This window comes from Acinonyx jubatus, chromosome B3 (genome assembly GCF_027475565.1).
Source record: "Acinonyx jubatus isolate Ajub_Pintada_27869175 chromosome B3, VMU_Ajub_asm_v1.0, whole genome shotgun sequence".
Taxonomy (NCBI): Eukaryota; Metazoa; Chordata; class Mammalia; order Carnivora; family Felidae; genus Acinonyx; species Acinonyx jubatus.
This window is the reverse complement of record NC_069386.1, coordinates 135,234,531-135,251,518: the sequence shown is the minus strand read 5'-3', so window position 1 is coordinate 135,251,518 and position 16,988 is coordinate 135,234,531. Positions and strand designations below refer to the sequence as shown.

At 44.8% G+C, this 16,988-nt stretch overlaps 1 protein-coding gene across 9 annotated transcripts in view; it reads left to right on the top strand.

Moving 5' to 3' along the window:
- DICER1 (dicer 1, ribonuclease III) overlaps positions 1-16,988 on the top strand; it is a 68,438-nt gene that overhangs the window by 27,582 nt on the left and 23,868 nt on the right. For 8 of the 9 annotated variants that reach the window (XM_027066542.2, XM_053224898.1, XM_053224901.1 and 5 more), the window contains exons 7-13: positions 902-1,036; positions 1,482-1,642; positions 3,880-4,048; positions 5,513-5,985; positions 13,083-13,215; positions 14,539-14,781; positions 15,374-15,528. In XM_027066542.2, the coding sequence (XP_026922343.1) occupies positions 902-1,036; positions 1,482-1,642; positions 3,880-4,048; positions 5,513-5,985; positions 13,083-13,215; positions 14,539-14,781; positions 15,374-15,528 (1,469 nt within the window). Of the gene's footprint in view, positions 1-901; positions 1,037-1,410; positions 1,643-3,879; positions 4,049-5,512; positions 5,986-13,082; positions 13,216-14,538; positions 14,782-15,373; positions 15,529-16,988 lie in introns of those variants that run through there. The other variant, XM_053224899.1, reaches the window with a different exon arrangement.

Below are 16,988 nucleotides of genomic sequence, written 5' to 3'. Positions count from 1 at the left end.
GTTGTCTTTGTTTAGTTTGAAAACTCGTTCCTGTACTTTGTCAGCCCAGGAACTAGCCCTTCCGTACTCTTTCTCACGGTCTAAAACCAAATGAATAGGAACGTATAATGTTGCTCTTACTGCACAGGAGAGAAACAGCTTTGCAGTGTGATTTACTGGCTGGAAAAACACAAATTCTGATGACGTACTTCCCGCTTGTGGATAACCTGCTTTTCAGAAAATTTATGCTTGAGTGAAGTGTCTTGAGACTGGAGATGCTTCTCGGTTGAGACCTTTGGGTCTTTGACCAGAGACTTCCTCTGACTTACACGTTTGTGTGGAGCCAGCGTGCGTAGAGGGTCTTTTTGGTGTTGGTGTGTCTGAAGCGGTTAGGAGGTGCTCCGTAGCTCAGCTGGAGCAGTGCACACGGACTAGCGTGTCTCGCACACGGGGTTGAGTCCTCATCAATAAAACATTGAGATGTCCGCACAGAGATAGTGCCCTGAAAAGAACATTTGGTCGGTGTCTTCTTCCAGAAAACCTTGTCAGTTCAACGGGAAAAAAGAGGAAAACACAGGGTGAATTGTGTTGTCGTTTGATTAAATCAGTAGGTCTCATCAGTCAAAATGGGGCTAATAGGAACCTGAAAACCTGAAGTAGTTTTAGGAGACTTATCATAAAAGCATGGTCCCTGTTATCAAGAATTTTTTCCCCTAATCTGTTTCCGTATTTGCCCATCTCTGCTTCTTGGTTCCAAAGTATTAGCTTGCGTACGTTTAGAACGTCTGTTTTGATTTTGACTAATGAGTTCCTCACTTCTCGCCTACAGAATGGTGGCTCCGTAATCTGATTTAATAGAAGTGAATCCAGGCAGGTAGGCAGGTGAACGCACGTTCGTACACTGATGTCAGCTTTCTTTTAGGTTCTTGTTATGACCTGCTATGTCGCCTTGAATGTTTTGAAAAATGGTTACTTATCGCTGTCGGACATTAACCTTTTGGTGTTTGATGAGTGTCATCTTGCGATCCTAGACCACCCCTACCGAGAAATTATGAAGGTAAGTTTTTAGGTTTTTATCAGTCTTAATGCAAGTCAAATTCCTGAGAATAAGCGGTGTTTTTATATATCAAAAGCAGTAATATCCGTTACCAGTTTTGGGAGCTTCATTCCCTGTATGAACGAATGAATGTGAAATTAATTTTCACTGAGATCTATAACAATGAACTGTCATGCGTAACCTATAGTAAATCTAGTCCTGGGATAAACTTTTAAGCATAAGTAAATGAAGTACGTAATGCGTGATACATCCATTATATCATCTGTCGTAGCACATTGACATACGCTTCTTGGATACAGGGATCTTTGAAACAGGCTCCAGTCATTCCATAAGTGATACTTTTAGTGTCTGCCCATCTTCCTGATTTGTGTCAGTCTGGCAGTGTCTCTGTCGTCCTGGCCTCGCAGAATGAATGCCTCACTGTCAGCATCTCTTATCGTGTCAGCTCTGTGAAAACTGTCCATCGTGTCCTCGTATCTTGGGACTGACTGCTTCCATTTTAAATGGGAAATGCGACCCCGAGGAATTGGAAGAAAAGATTCAGAAGCTGGAGAAAATCCTCAAGAGTAATGCTGAGACCGCAACTGACCTGGTGGTCTTGGACAGGTAGGCGCTCGGCTGGGGTTTCCCCTTCCGTCCCTTTCCTGGGGCCTCCCGGGCAGCGCCTGTACAAGTGGACGGGTGCCTGAGGCAGGGAACGAGCGAGTCTGAGAATCCTTAGGGCAGGGACCTCCCCTTGTCTCCACAGAGAACAGCAGATGGAGGGGCTCCGTCTCTCAGAAGATGGCATGAGCGTGGGCCCCTCCTGTTTGCTGATGTGGACGAGGACCGGGAGCCAGGACAGGAAGCTTGTTTCTGCCCACGTGTGTTCATGGTCGTTCCAACCTAAGTGTCCGCGTGATACTTTGCAAGAACACGACTTTATGGACAGAATTCAGTGTTTTGCGCTACGTTTAAAAAAATTTTTTTTTTTTAATGTTTATGTTTGAGAGGGGGAGAGACAGACAGAGCACGAGCAGGGGAGGGGCAGAGAGAGAGTGGGAGCCAGAATCTGAAGCAGGCTCTGCGCTGTCAGCACAGAGCCCGACGTGGGGCTCGAAGGCACGAACTGCGGGGTCGTGACCTGAGCTGACGTCGGATGCTTAACCGACTGAGCCACCCGGGCGCCCCTACGCTACGTTTTAAACTGATTGGAAAAACCCCAGTGTTTTGCAAATGGGTGTGACTGTGTGAGAACAATGTTGTTTATGCTTTCTGGGTTTGTGTCTTTGGAAAGGTAGCTGCTTTGAGTTTCAGTAAAACATGTACACATACACGCTTTTTGATTTGAGTTGGTGGATGGGAGCTTATACCAATTAGGTTTATAATTAAGTTGATTCAACTCACATTAAAGCATCCTTATAGGCGATAGTTCTTGGAACAGTTATAATGACTAGAGAAGCCGATTTCTCAGGGAGTTAAATCAGACAGGTTTTGAAATCCTGGCTTCCACTGACTGGGAGTTGTATGACTTCAGGCGAGTCCTTTATTGTCCCGGAACCGGTAAAATGATGTTGACCGTGGTTTCGGGGGATTCCTTGATGATCAGTCACGTTGATGCATGGAAAACATCTTGCAGTGTACCTGCCATTTAATAGGAACTTGGGGAAAGATCTCTTTGTAGAACGAGAAGAAAAGGTAATGTTTCGGATCCGTGGGGTGTAAGGATTCAAAATACATGAAATACACGCATGAGATACAAATCTCGCGACCTTTTGGACGTGGTGTTTTTGACTTTCTCGAGCCAGAATGAGCTGATGTGGCAGTGAAAGGCTGTACTTTTGTTCCGAATTAGATTGGGAAGCCTGCAGTGCTTGAAGTTTGCAGAAGTAGAGGTATTAGGGCACTTAAGTAAAACTGATAAGCGGTCTATTGAATCTGGTACTTCCCAGTTCTCTAAGCGTGACTCTCTGGTTAAGTATAAATTCTGATGGAGAATAATGAAAAACGTAGTATTTACACATGTCTCTAGTGTATTTCATTTCCTTAATCGTTGTTAGTGCTTTCATTTAAAAATTTTTTTCAATGTTTATTTTAGAGAGAGAGAGAGCAAGTGCGACCATGAGCGGGGGGGGGGGGGGGGGGGGGGGGGGGCGGGGGAGGGGCAGAGGGAAAGAGAGCCAGAATCGGAAGCAGGCTCCAGGCTCCGAGCTGTCAGCACAGAGCCTGATGGAGAGCTAGAACCCACGAGCCACGAGATCATGACCTGGGCCGAAGTCGGACGCTTAAGCGACTGAGCCACCCAGGCGCCCCAGTCATTGTTAGTGTTTTCGAGTATTATGTGCTGTTCTCGTTGTCCTAGTTCATGAAAGGCATAAGAGATCCAAGGATGATACCATAATCGGTTCAAAGTTAGGTGAGTTTTCCTTACAAGGATACGGTAAAAACACATTAAAATAAAGTTGAATTTGCAGATGCTAAGAGTTTCGAGTAGTGTGGAGGTGGATAGATTCAATGATAGCATTTTCCCTCTATGATCCGCCCCCGTCCCTATTTCTGTGTCTGAGAAGTAATCATTGAGTTGTTTGAGTATCTCGATGCCCAAAGAGGCAAAAGCTGAAAGTCTAAACCTATAAACCCTGGGGTAATAAGGTCATGATAAGACTCACAGAATTCTTGGAACGTGGGCTCTAGACAGTCCCTCCTAGAGCCCTCCTGAGCAAGCGTAGCACATCTGAAAGTGAGTGCCCTGGGAGGAAGACCACTGCGAGCCTGCCTGTGATCCCAGGATGTAGACACATATTCGGGGATCGTAGTGCGGGAGTGAGTTCACTGTGGCAGTGACACCCGTTGTTTTGTTACAGATACACTTCTCAACCGTGTGAGATTGTGGTGGACTGTGGGCCGTTCACGGACCGAAGTGGCCTCTATGGCAGGCTGCTGCTGGAGCTGGAGGAGGCGCTGAACTTTATCAACGACTGTAACATATCTGTGCGTTCGAAAGAGAGAGATTCGACTTCAATTTCTAAGCAGGTAAGCGTGTACAAGTAAGTAGAGAAAGCAGAAGTTGAGTTTTCCTGTCGAAACGACAGTGTGCTCCTCGTGAGGCTGTTGGTATGTTTTAGTTCAAGGACTTGTCTTCTTATTCCTGGACTTTTTTCATGGAACAGATCATACCGGGTTGAGTTCATGGTCACCTGACATTATTAAATGTCGACCTCCTTGGTTTCAGGAAATAGGTTGGAAAAAGGAAAACAAGGAGATGGGTTGGGGTCCGTTGTTGTTGTTGGGTCAGATGAGTTAGTCAAACCCTCGGGCTGAACGAATTCTTCTGCTGTTACCCGTGTGTAACTGGGTCTGAGCCCATCGCTCCTGAGTGGCACAGCTTTGGGAGGAGATCCTTTTTGATCAGTGGTTCCCAGAGTGTGGACTCCAGATCGGCAGTGTCAGCGTCCCCCTAGGACTTGTTAAAACAGATTAGGGACTCATCCTTTACCTGCTGAAGCTGAAGCTCAAGGGCGGGGTTCAGCTGGCTGAGACGTGACAAGTTCTCCAGGTATCCCGATGCATTGAAGTTTGAGAATCATCATCCTAGGACTTTGCAAACCATTTTTTTTTTTTAATTTTTTTGTTTAACGTTTATTTATTATTGAGAGAGAGAAAGAGACACACAGAACATGAGCAGGGGAGGGCCAGAGAGACGGGGAGACACAGAATCCGAAGCAGGCTCCCGGCTCCATGCTGTCCGCACAGAGCCCGATGCGGGGCTCGAACTCACAAACTGCGAGATCATGACCTGAGCCGAAGTCGGTCGCTCAACCACCTGAGCCACCCAGGCGCCCCACAAACCATTTGTGAAATAACGCTGTTACATAGGAGTCCAGATTTCTCTCCTGATGACTTTTTTCTGGAGCAGCTGTGCTTAGACTCTTCTCAGCCCTTGATTTCTCATTAAGTCTGCATTCAACCCAGTTTGCCTTTTACTGGCCTGCAGACCCGGCAGTCCCTCAGTTACAGCCTCGTTAGGGATTTACATTCTGCTCTGAGCTAAGAGCGGAAGATGCGGCTCTCTGGGCGTAAAGTGCAAGGAAAATTCTCTTGCTCTTGTCTGACGCCTCAAAGAAAATTGCTCTGCTACATAATTCACCTTGCATGTCTACCTGGAAGTCAGTGATTCCGTTTTACTTGTAACAACAGACCTGAAATTAAATTTTATTAACCTTATACGGGTGCATCTTTTATATTCTGTTAATGATTACCTTTTCTGGGGAAGACAAAAGGATGGTTCTGGGCATACATGTATATGAAAAAGTAGAGATTGAAAAGCCCACCGGCCGCCCCCCTCAACCTTGGGGCACTGGCCTCAGTGTCTGGATGAGTGGGGTGAATGTATTTTGAAGGGGCCGATTGGAGACAGCTTCAGTCCCACTTGAACCGTGCGTGAAAACGCTGCGTGATGTTACCGCTCAGCATTTGGCTCTTTCTGTTGTCCTGTAGATACTGTCAGACTGTCGTGCCGTGTTGGTGGTCCTGGGCCCCTGGTGTGCAGATAAGGTCGCTGGGATGATGGTCCGGGAGCTGCAGAAGTACATCAAACACGAGCAAGAGGAGCTGCACAGGAAATTCCTATTGTTTACAGACACCTTCCTAAGGAAAATCCATGCACTATGTGAAGAGCACTTCTCTCCTGCCTCACTTGACCTGAAATTTGTAACTCCTAAAGTAATAAAACTGCTCGAAATCTTGCGCAAGTACAAACCGTATGAGCGGCAGCAGTTCGAGAGCGTCGAGTGGTATAATAACAGGAATCAGGATAATTACGTGTCCTGGAGTGATTCTGAGGATGATGACGAGGACGAAGAGATCGAAGAAAAAGAGAAGCCGGAGACCAACTTCCCGTCTCCGTTCACCAACATCTTATGCGGGATCATTTTTGTGGAAAGAAGATACACAGCAGTTGTCTTAAACAGGTAAATAAACGTCCAAGATTAGCGGCTCTTCCCGTAGTGGAGCGAGGCAGCTTTGGGCTTGGTGAAGGGATGCTCTGTAATCGCTCTGAGACTGGCGGAAGGCCCGGGTGGGTGGCCTTCACTCGATACCGTCATGGGTCGTGTGCGATGCTGTACCGGCATCGACGGGGGGGACGTGCGTGTGACTGTCGCGTTCCCGAAAGGCTAGGTCTGACGTGACCTGAGGCTTTTTTTCTCTTGAAGGATGTCCATCGGTCGTGACCCGTTTGACACAGAGAGCGAGTATGGAAAACTTCCGTGACGTTACAGTGAAACACTTTTTGTCTCCCGTTTAGTTGTCAGATGCAGTTCAGATAGTTCACCCGTGACTGTGTGTCAGGCTTTGTGTTGAGCATTTCACACCAGGCTTTCCCCTTCACGTAGCTGGAGGATAAATTTTACCGGGGAATCATCGTGGTTATTTTGTTGCCGCTGCTGCTGTTAGCTTTTTCCTCCTGACAAATGTCGATTCAGGGTTGCAGATCCGCGGTCGAAAAAGTTGAGAACAACTGGGTTTGCAGTTTGGCTTGGTTCATAGACTATATGTTAAAACTTTCTGACTCAGAAGAAAATAAAAATGTTGGGGAAGCATTCCGAGAATATTGGCAAAGGATGACCCTGCATCCAGACTAGGCCGTGGATGCCCATCTCCCCCCTCCTCTTTGGCAGAAGTTGATTCTTCCTGAACGTCGGCCCAGCCAGGGAGCGGTACTCCAGACCTGTGTCAGACGGTCTGGTAACGTGTGGTTCTTTCTGGTTTGTGTACAGATGCTGTGGTATCAAAGGGCCAGAAAGGGGCCTTATTTTGTGCTTCAGACAATCAGACGACGATCTGTTTCTCTCTGAGATCCATTAACTGGCCAGAGCTGATCTCTAAGAGCCAGTTCCGCAAGTAGTGATCTCTGAGGAGGAATTCGGCTTTGGTTCCTGTGGTAATTTGGGATTTCCCCCCCCCCCCCCCCCAAACTGCTTCTCACTGTTTTGGGGCTTTGAAAACTTACTTGAGTAATGAGAAATTGGACTCTGGGGTAGTCATCTGGCGGTTTTTAGTCTGGTAATTTTCATAGTCATTGGGCCTGATCCTTATGATGAATACAAAGTAAAATAATGTTAGGTAGTGAATTACATTGGAATCCAAAGTTTAAGGTTGGAAAGGGACTCGTTGACTATCTAATCCAGCCTACTTATTTTTATAAAAAAGAAAGGGCCTCAGGAGGAAAAGTGATTGGCTCTGAGTGAAATTGCTAGGCAGTGGCAGAGACAGTTCTAGAATCCTGATATCCTCCCTCCTAGTTTCCAGTTCCTTCTACAGTCATGATGCCCTTGGGCATCACAGAACACTAAAAACCAGCGCTTTATAGTGGGCAGACCATCCGGGACGCAGACCAGGGAGCACATGACCGTCAGGATTGTTTCTTAGAATGGGGGAGAGGCATTTCAAGGGTCAGCTCCAAGCTTCATTATAGCCCTGCCCCCAGACAGGATGGTTTACGAATTAAATACACTTTAGGGGACTTGGAAGAAATGGGGTACATTTTCTTCTTCTCCCTCTTCTCTACGTGAATTCTTAAATGTAGAGCTGTGCCAGTTTTCACTGCAGGAATACTAGCCTGAAACCGTGTATCAAAAACCAATCAGTTATTTCCTATTGACTTTGAGGATCAGATTAATTGTGATCAGCTTTCATGAAAAGTGCCTGGAATTTAGTGTTGGATGATGAATCAAGAGCGGTTTGAGAGTCAACTTTATGGGCAGCTAATGAAATATACAATAGAGGTCTTGTTCCAGTAAGCTTTTTAATAAGCTTAGAAAAACTTCCTGAAATCCACATTCTTTCCTTCCATCAGTTTAATGGGAGGAAAACCCTTCCTCAGTGAATGGTTTCATGGGAGTCTAAGCTATTGTGATACATGGGCAGTTTTGTCCTCTCCTAATTAAAAAAAAAGAATCATAGCTACTTCTGTGTGTAATGTAGCCACGTGTATAGTCTTAGGATTACACTTTTCCTTTTGCCTTATGTATGGGCTTTATGGTTTATAACTTACCTTTAATTTTGTTTTGTTTTTTTAGTTTATTTTTTGAGACAGGGAGCGAGAGCAAGGGAGGGGCAGAAAGAGAGGGAGAGAGAGAATCCCAGGCAGGCTCCGCACTGTCAGCACAGAACCCAGTGCAGAGCTTGAACCCATGAACTGCGAGATCATGACCTGAGCCGAAACCAAGAGTCGGACGCTTACCTGACTGAGCCACCCAGATACCTTGGTTTCTAACTTACCTTTTAGATATATATTTAAAATTTTTTTCTTCTAACGTTTATTTTTGGGAGAGAGAGATACAGTGTGAGTGGGGGAGGGGCAGAGAGAGAGGGAGACGCAGAATCCGAAGCAGGCTCCAGGCTCTGAGCTGTCAGCACAGGGCCCGATGTGGGGCTCGAACTCACAGACCACGAGATCATGACCTGAGCCGGTTGGACGCTCAACCGACTGAGCCACCCAGGAGACCCGCTTTTAGATCTATTTTTAAATTTTCCAACACTCCATGAGAAAGGAAGGTGCATGTATTAACTGTATCCTAGATGAGGAAGTGAAGACTCCGTTTGTGATCCTCCCAAAATAAGGCAGATATGGCCCTTTTCACTGTGTCATTTATTAGTCTTGTATGACAGTCGAATCTGACATGCCTGGGTTTACATCCTCTCTCTACCCCTCTCCCTCTGTCTCCCTAGTAACTTAAATGTTTACAGAAAAGTTGTAAAGAGATTACAGAACTCCCTTGTCCCCCTTAGTTGGCTTCCCCCATCCATTGTTAACATCTTACATTATCGTGTACATTTGGCCCAACCAGGAAACTAACATTGGTGCGCTACTGTTAACCAAACTTCAGACTTCAGTTTCATTTACCAGTTTTCCCGTTAGTGTCATCGTCTTAATCCCAGGTACCATGTTGCATCTAGTTGTGTGTCCCTGATCTCCACTGGTCTCTTGTATTTTCTCTTTTCCCGTGGTTCTGATGACCTTGACAGTCTTGAGGAGTACTGGCCAGGTAGTTCGTAGACTAGCTCTCAACTTGAATTTGTCTGATGTTTTTCTCAGGATTAAAATAGGGATTTAGGATATGGAAGAATACTGTAGAGATGAAGTGCCCTTCTCATCACATCGCATCAGGGGGACTCATGGTTATCGACGTGAGACATCACTAGTGACATGAAACCTCGTCACATGGTTATGGTAGTGTTTGCCAGGTTTCTCCTGGAAGGTGTTCTTTTTCTCCTTACTTTATTCTGTGGAAGCAAATCACTAAGCCAATTCATTTATTATTGGAATTCTTCTGTGAGGAAAACTTCTTCTTTCTTTGATTCTATTTGTTATTTATATTCATTGACTTAGGTTCTTTTCTCACTGTGGACTCATCTTTATTTTTTTAAATATTTTCTTTTAACATTTATTCATTTTTGAGAGATAGTGCACGAGCAGGGGAGGGACAGAGAGAGAGGGAGAAGCGGAATCCGAAGCAGGCTCCAGGCTCCAAGCCGTCAGCACAGCCCGACACGGGGCTCGAACCCACAAACCCACGCGCGATCATGACCCAAGCCCAAGTCGGACGCTCAACGGACTGAGCCACCCGGGCGCCCCTCACGTTTGTGTGTTTCGCACTTCAGGCTTTAACCTGACGTTAGGTCATTTACCTTGTTGCTCTCGTTGTTCCGCTCTGAGCCGTTGGGGCTCCTTGAGGTCAGCTCCTGTGTCCCTTAGACATGCCCTCATCCTTTCTGTTGTTGATCAGCCATTTCGTCAACGAGCCCCGGTTCCTTTTATTTCTACTCACTTTTTTAGATGTGTATTTTGTGGAAGCTATTTAACTTTTACAAAAAGTGTTTATTATTTTGAGAGAGAGAGAGAGAGAAAACATGCGTGGGGGGAGGGGCAGAGAGAGAGTGGGGGAGAGAGAGAGAATCCCAAGCAGATTCCACACTGATAGTGCGAAGCCTAACATGGGCTTGGACCCACGAACTGCGAGGCCATGACCTGAGCTGAAATCAAGGGTTGGACGCTCAACTGACTGAGCCGCCCGAGCAACCCGAAAGTTATTTAACACTTTAAAGCCTCAGCATCTTCATTTGTAAGATAGAAATTACTTCTCTGTCTCTTAACGTATGTAAAAATGGCTGTTTTCTCACCTGATACAGTAGGTGCTGTTTTCTCACATGCTCTACGCACACGTTTGGGGCGCGTAGTGTCTGTATACTAGGACTATCGGTGATGGTTCTTTTGGTGGAATCACAGAGGAATTACATTTGATTTGTTCATGTTGTTAAAAAAACGTAAGGCGTAAGGAGACTATTAAAAGCTATTGTTCACATATTTTAGTACTTGGCAGACATTTCAAATGATGTGTTTGTTTCTTTGAATTTTTTTCCCCATACGGTTGTCTGCACAAATTTGCAAGCTTAGTGAAATCACAGTTCTACTAGTTTTCTGAATCTAGCGCACATATTTCCTATTTCTGACCATGCTGCTTCATTTTTTGTTTGTTTGTTTGTTTTTTAACATCTATTATTTTATCTTGAGAGAGAGAGTGAGAGACGATATCCCAAGCAAGCTCTGCACTGTCAGCACAGAGCCTGACGCGGGGCTCCATCTCACAGACTGAGATCAGGACCCGAGCCAAAATCCAGAGTCAGCCACCCAGCCCACTGAGCCACCCAGGCGCCCCTGCCCATGCTGTTTCTGATGTAACTGGGAGGCGATGCGTGTAACACAATGCATTGTGTGGGCTGGTGCCAACTGAGTGAGCTAGGTACAGAGATTGAGGGCAAACATCTAAAAACTCTCAGTTTTGACAGCGGTGTCTGCTGCATATAAGACCGTTGGCTCTTGAATATTTGTTTCATTTTCTTAGTAAATTTTCACGGAAGTTGACAAAAAATACCGCTCTCTGATGGATTTGATACTAGAAAAAAATAAATAACTCGTTCTTAGCTGCAGATAGTTTGAGAAGCTCTGTGCACTAGAGAGCAGCAGGGCTTATTGAACCGCTTGCTTGTGCGACAGCTGACAGAAACTCAGTGTGAAACTCAAAAGAAACAAGTAAGACTTCGTGGCCTCTGTTCATGGTACTGTGAAGTCTCTCAGCAGTTTGCGTAACTCACTTGTGAGCTCCCTGACCATCCTCGTTTCTCTGGAAGCCTATAGCTTTGTCTGAGGAGTGTGATTAGGCATCCCCTCATTTATCTGATAAAGTTTCCTCTCTAAACACCATCATCATAAGTATATAGCATTTAACTACCGCTTACAAGAGATTGGGTTTGTTAATGTGCATATCGTCTCTTCTGTCCTCTACAGTATTGATGTGAGTTTCAGTAGGAGAAATACGTTTACTCTTAGTGCCTTCTGCTTCTCAGCTCGTTGAAATCTGCTAACGTGATCATTTTGGCAAAGTAAAACACATCCTTTGCCTGACTGAATTAATTATTTTGCCTACTGCCTGACATGAAGTGCATTTTTTAACCTCTTGATGCTTATTTGCATACATGATCCTTTGGAAGTACCTATTTCTACGATAATAAATTTTGTATTTCAGGCATGCGATTTCTTGGCCTGTAACGCTTCTTTCTGTTACTGACATCGTAAGCTTATTATAATAACTAAACAAAGCTTGGAACGTAGTAAGGAGGTTTCTGATTCTGAACATTTTAAGTATTTGAATGTAGAACAGACATGTAAACTAACCTAGACATGCATGTGTTTGGCTGATTTGGAGGCAGGGAGATACTCTAGATGGCCACTCAAGGTTTCTTCCAGCTCTTTGATATTAGTCTGTTTCATGTATTTAAAAAAAAAAAAAAAAAGAATGGTTTGACTTAAAAATGCAATTTTCTATTAGGAATTTATACTATGCGTATGACTTCAGAAGAACCATCTGGAATCACTTACGTCAGGTGTGGAACCATTTATCCCGTGTGCTGAGTTTTTGAATGTGGATATTTCCAAAATAGCTGTAATGGCAACACTAACTGTTAACCTCTGTCCCCGAGTAACGTGACCCCCCTCCTGTAGCTTTCTTCCATCTCTCAACCAGAAGGCCCGCTTTAGGTTACTGGCGTTCTGGATTAATACAGAGCAACAGGCAGGAGGAGGGACGAGTTGGGGAGCCTGTCTTCCGTGACAGGATGGGATGGGGACTCTGGCACCGACTGCCGTGCCGAAGTCTGGCGTGTTCTGTTGTGCAGAACTGGGGTGGGGGGGGGGGTGTCAGCGGCCTGGGGGCAGGAAAGTGTTGGGCCTGGAGGCGCGCCTCAGCAGACAGGCATCCGTTGCCCTGGAGCTCTGCTTCCAGTGGTACAGGGCGTTGTGGTGAGATTAAAATAACCATGCTGTTTCGCACACAGCAGGAGCTCTCTTAGTGCATGTAGCTGGAGAATGAGGTTTCCCTCGCCTCCGCCTCTGAATCCCCTCTTGGCCTCAGGGTGTTGGTACGCATTCTGCATAAGTTTGGCCTTCTGCATAAGCTTGGCCGTAGAGACAGGGGCTTGACTGCAGCCGCAAGTTGTGTGTGTGTGTGTGTGTGTGTGTGTGTGTGTGTGTGTGTGTGTGTGTGTGGAGAAGAACATTGAGCTTTCAGAGAAGTGTGTGCGGCTTTTTCATGATAGGTCCTGGCCTGAGGCCAAGATGTTTGAGGATTCCATGTTTCTCCCTGCCTAGCTCTGTCCCCTACTGGGCTACATTCCTAGTAAGTCCTCACTGCCAAGTTAGAAAGTTGGACGTACTGTGGCCATTTTGTTCGGCAGGCTAAATCAGCCCTGTATTTGGCGTTACCAGTGAGTGTTTGGTCCACAGATCGATGCGGTGAAGAGTGGCAGTGATTTCTGTTTAAGCTCGTTGAAAACAAAACGTAACAAAACAAAACAAAAAACAAAAACCACCAAGACCCATTGTGTTAGGTATGTTGGCAAAAAATACACGTAATTTCCATTTTAAGGGAGACCTCACAAACAAAAAAGTTTAAATTTTTTTTTTCTCCTTCAGCAATGCTTAACTTCCAAATGTATGTAATTTTCTTAGATTGATAAAGGAAGCTGGCAAACAAGATCCAGAGCTGGCTTACATCAGCAGCAATTTTATAACTGGACATGGCATTGGAAAGAATCAGCCTCGTAACAAACAGATGGAAGCAGAATTCAGAAAACAGGAAGAGGTAACTTAAGTTGAAATAATTGTACAGTAACAATTTTCAGAATATATGTGTATACATATATATACATACATATGTATATATATGTACACACACACACACACACACACACACGAACTCTGCTCCTAGGAGCTCCCTTTCTTCATAGTTGCTTGGCGGCATTTTCGGTCGCATAGAATACTTGCTCATAGATAGACTAGCCGTCTCCTATGAGGTAGCTGTTTGGTGATTCATATGTTCAGAATTAGAATAGCCGTCTAGGAAATCAATTTGGTCTTAATTACCATCAACCATTTCATTTTCCTTTATTGGACTGATGGCATTTCCTAGAAAAACAAAGCATGTGTAACCGTAACTCCTGTTGACTGCATATGACTGAGCTACAAAATGAATTTGTTCTCCTATAAAGTGTTTTGTTTTCTGTTTAAAGTTCTGCCTTGAATACTTCAAAAATAACGCTATATTTTAAAGATTTGGGCTTAAAGTTTTTCATACATTCTAAGATTTTAATATAGGAGACAGCATTGTAAAGATGGGAAACCTAATATAGTGCTCTGGCTGGCAAACAAAAAGTTTTTATTTGAAGTTTGTTATTTAACTTCAAGGTAGACTAATTCACGTTGGCGTTCGTTTTCTATGTCGTAGCTATTTGATAATATTCCAAGTTTGGAGAGTCTGACAGCCAGTATGATAGATCTGTTTAAAAGGCAGCTTACTTTATAATTTAACTTCTCCTAGATTGGGAAATGGTGTTATTTTAAATCTAACATAGAAAATTTTTCACTTACCTTTTTTAATGAGTAGTTCTGATTCTTTAAATCGAAAATGTCCCAAGATGCCAAAAAGTAAGTAATGCCTTACTTGTAATTTTGAATTACAAGTGTTTTAGGGATTCTAGTGAAAGAGTCTTGACATCTTTGGGAGGCCGTTGGCACAGTGTCACGGCCGGAAGATACCCTATGTGAGGTCAGAGTATCAGCAGGACTCCAGAAGCAGATTCGTTTGGTCACTGTTGGCTGCATTCTGTGGTGGCCATTGAAGAAGCCAGCCTCTCCGCCCGGAAGGCTTTCTGTGGCTCGTGCATACTTGTGTACAGCAGAAGGGCACTTTGATTTTTCAAGTCGTGCTCAGGTGAAAATAAACCAGAGTCTCTCTGCACACGTGCTCATGCGTCTTGTTGTTTGTGTGCTGCTGTCATCTTTAGCCTGGACTTGAAGATCGAGTGCGCCTAGAGTACGTGTCAGAAACGGCAGTTTTCACTTACTGGTACTGCACCGTTCCTTTGGAAATTTCTTAGAATTGCTTCTCTTGTTGGACTTTTTTCAGGTACTTAGGAAATTTCGAGCACATGAGACCAACCTGCTTATTGCGACAAGCATTGTGGAAGAGGGTGTTGACATACCAAAATGCAACTTGGTGGTTCGTTTTGATTTACCCACAGAGTATCGATCCTATGTTCAATCTAAGGGACGAGCAAGGGCACCGATCTCTAATTACATAATGTTAGCAGATACAGACAAAATAAAAAGTTTTGAAGAAGACCTTAAAACATACAAAGCTATTGAAAAGGTAAGTTCCGAGAGTCAGTAGGGTGTCTTTAAGTTGTTTTTTTTTTTTATGTGCAAAGAAATGGGTAGAAGCAGTTTTACCTGCAGAGCGTAGTCTCAGCAAGGGTGTGCAGTGTGTACATTGTGAGAAAAGTCAAGGAGCCACAGAGCCAGCACTATTTTACGAACTGTTTGAGAGCCCACAGTGAAAATGGTCCTGTGGATTGTGGGGGGAAGATGCCTGGAAAGTGTGTCCTGTTGGTGTGGGCGCTGCAGTCCCAGTTGAGGGGCTGAGTTGCGGAGCCGTCACAGGGTGATGACACAGCCCCTGTGCGTGTGTGTGTGTGTGTGTGTGTGTGTGTGTGTGTGTATAGATACGGTACCGTGCAAACCTTGTGCACGTGCGGTGAGTGTCTCCACGGTTAGAGCTGGGGTGGGGGGAGTGCTCTGGGAGGGAGTGTCCGCATCAGGTGACTTTGGAATTCTGAAGCATGTTTAGGAGAGAGCGGTGTTGCACGTCAAGAGGGCTTTTTCCATAGGTGCAGAGGCAGACAACTGACATAGGGCAACACGGCATTTGTTCCCCTCGTAAAGTCTGTTTTTACAACGTCCAGATCTTGAGAAACAAGTGTTCCAAGTCCGTTGATGCGGGTGAGACTGACGTTGATCCTGTCGTGGATGATGACGATGTGTTCCCGCCATATGTGTTGAGGCCCGATGACGGTGGTCCGCGAGTCACGATCAACACGGCCATTGGACACATCAACAGGTATGATATGAAGTCACTTGCGTGGAAAACCTAGGAGTGTTACAAGGCTTAAGTCTAAACCTGTGAGTATTGTAGTGTTTACCTGTTGCAGACGATCACCAGTCTTTGCATTTGTGGCTTGTAATATTTTGGTGAGAGAAAGAAAAGAAGTTGCTTTTTTCCACTCATGCTCCTTTTTGGTCAGAAGGTAAAAACTGTATTGCACGGTGATAAATGTTTAGGTTTTGTTGGAAGGCTGACTTAATGAAGGCATGATTTTTTTTTTTTAAGTTTATTTATTTATTTTGAGAGCGAGAGAAAGCACAAGTTGGAGAGGGGCAGAGAGAGATGAGAGAGAGAGAATCCCAAGCAGGCCCCGAACTGTCAGCGTGGGGCCTGACGCAGGGCTCGAACTCATGAACTATGAGATCACGACCTGAGCTCAAGTAGGACGCTCAACTGCCTGAGCCACCCAGGTGCCCCAAGGGATGCTTCTTTTAATTAGATTTAATTTAATTTTACCTTGCTCACTGAATTTTTTTTTTTTTATCCTGAAAAATCTCGTGCCATGAACGTTGAGGGATGTTGAATTTTCCATTAGCCGCGATATTACAAGATGATGATACGTTAACTTGTATTTCTGATCATGGGCTAATTTACTTTGTCCAGAATTGGTAATAACCTTTCCAAGAACTAAGAAAAGCAGCTACATGCCTAGATTATGTATCAGGATAAGTTTCTGTGCAGAGGCAAAATAAAGCAGCAACCGACATAAGATTTTTTTTTTTTTTAACTCTTTAATTTGAAACCATTTCACACTTTAAAATGTTGCAAGGATACTGCAGAGAACTCTCATACGCCCCCCACCCAGAGAGACCCATTCAGGTTTCGCGAGAATGTTTTGGTAGGGAGAGGATCCAATCCAGGATCAGGAGTTGTGTTTTTCTCATCTCTCCAGTCTCCCTCAGCCTGGAATTATTCTTCAGTTTCCTTGACTTTAATGACCTTGAAACGTTTGAAGCTTATAGGCCAGCCATTTTGTAGGCCGTCTCTCAGCGTGGCTTTATCTGCTCTTTCCGACGTTGAGCCCCAGGTTATGCACTGGAGCCGGCACATCACAGAAGGGATGCTCTGTTCCCATCCCGTCCCGCCGGGCGCACTCAGTGTCAATTTGTGCTCTTACTGGTGGTGGTGGCTCCTGATCACTTCCAGAAGGTCTGCAGCTTCCTCTGTCGTAAAGTTGCCTTTTCTCCCTCCATAGTGAGTGTGTAGTTCATGGGGAAGTGGTTTAAGACCATGTAAAATTTATTCCTCTTCCTGGTTTCACCCACTAGTTTAAGTATCCATTGATATTTCTGGCCTGAATTGAGCATTGCTGTGGCATCTGCAAAATTGTGATTTTCTGATTCCGTTGTTCTGTTTGCTGGCATTCTGCCGTGACGAAGAGCTTTCTCTTTTCTCCACTCATTTATTCTTTTTAT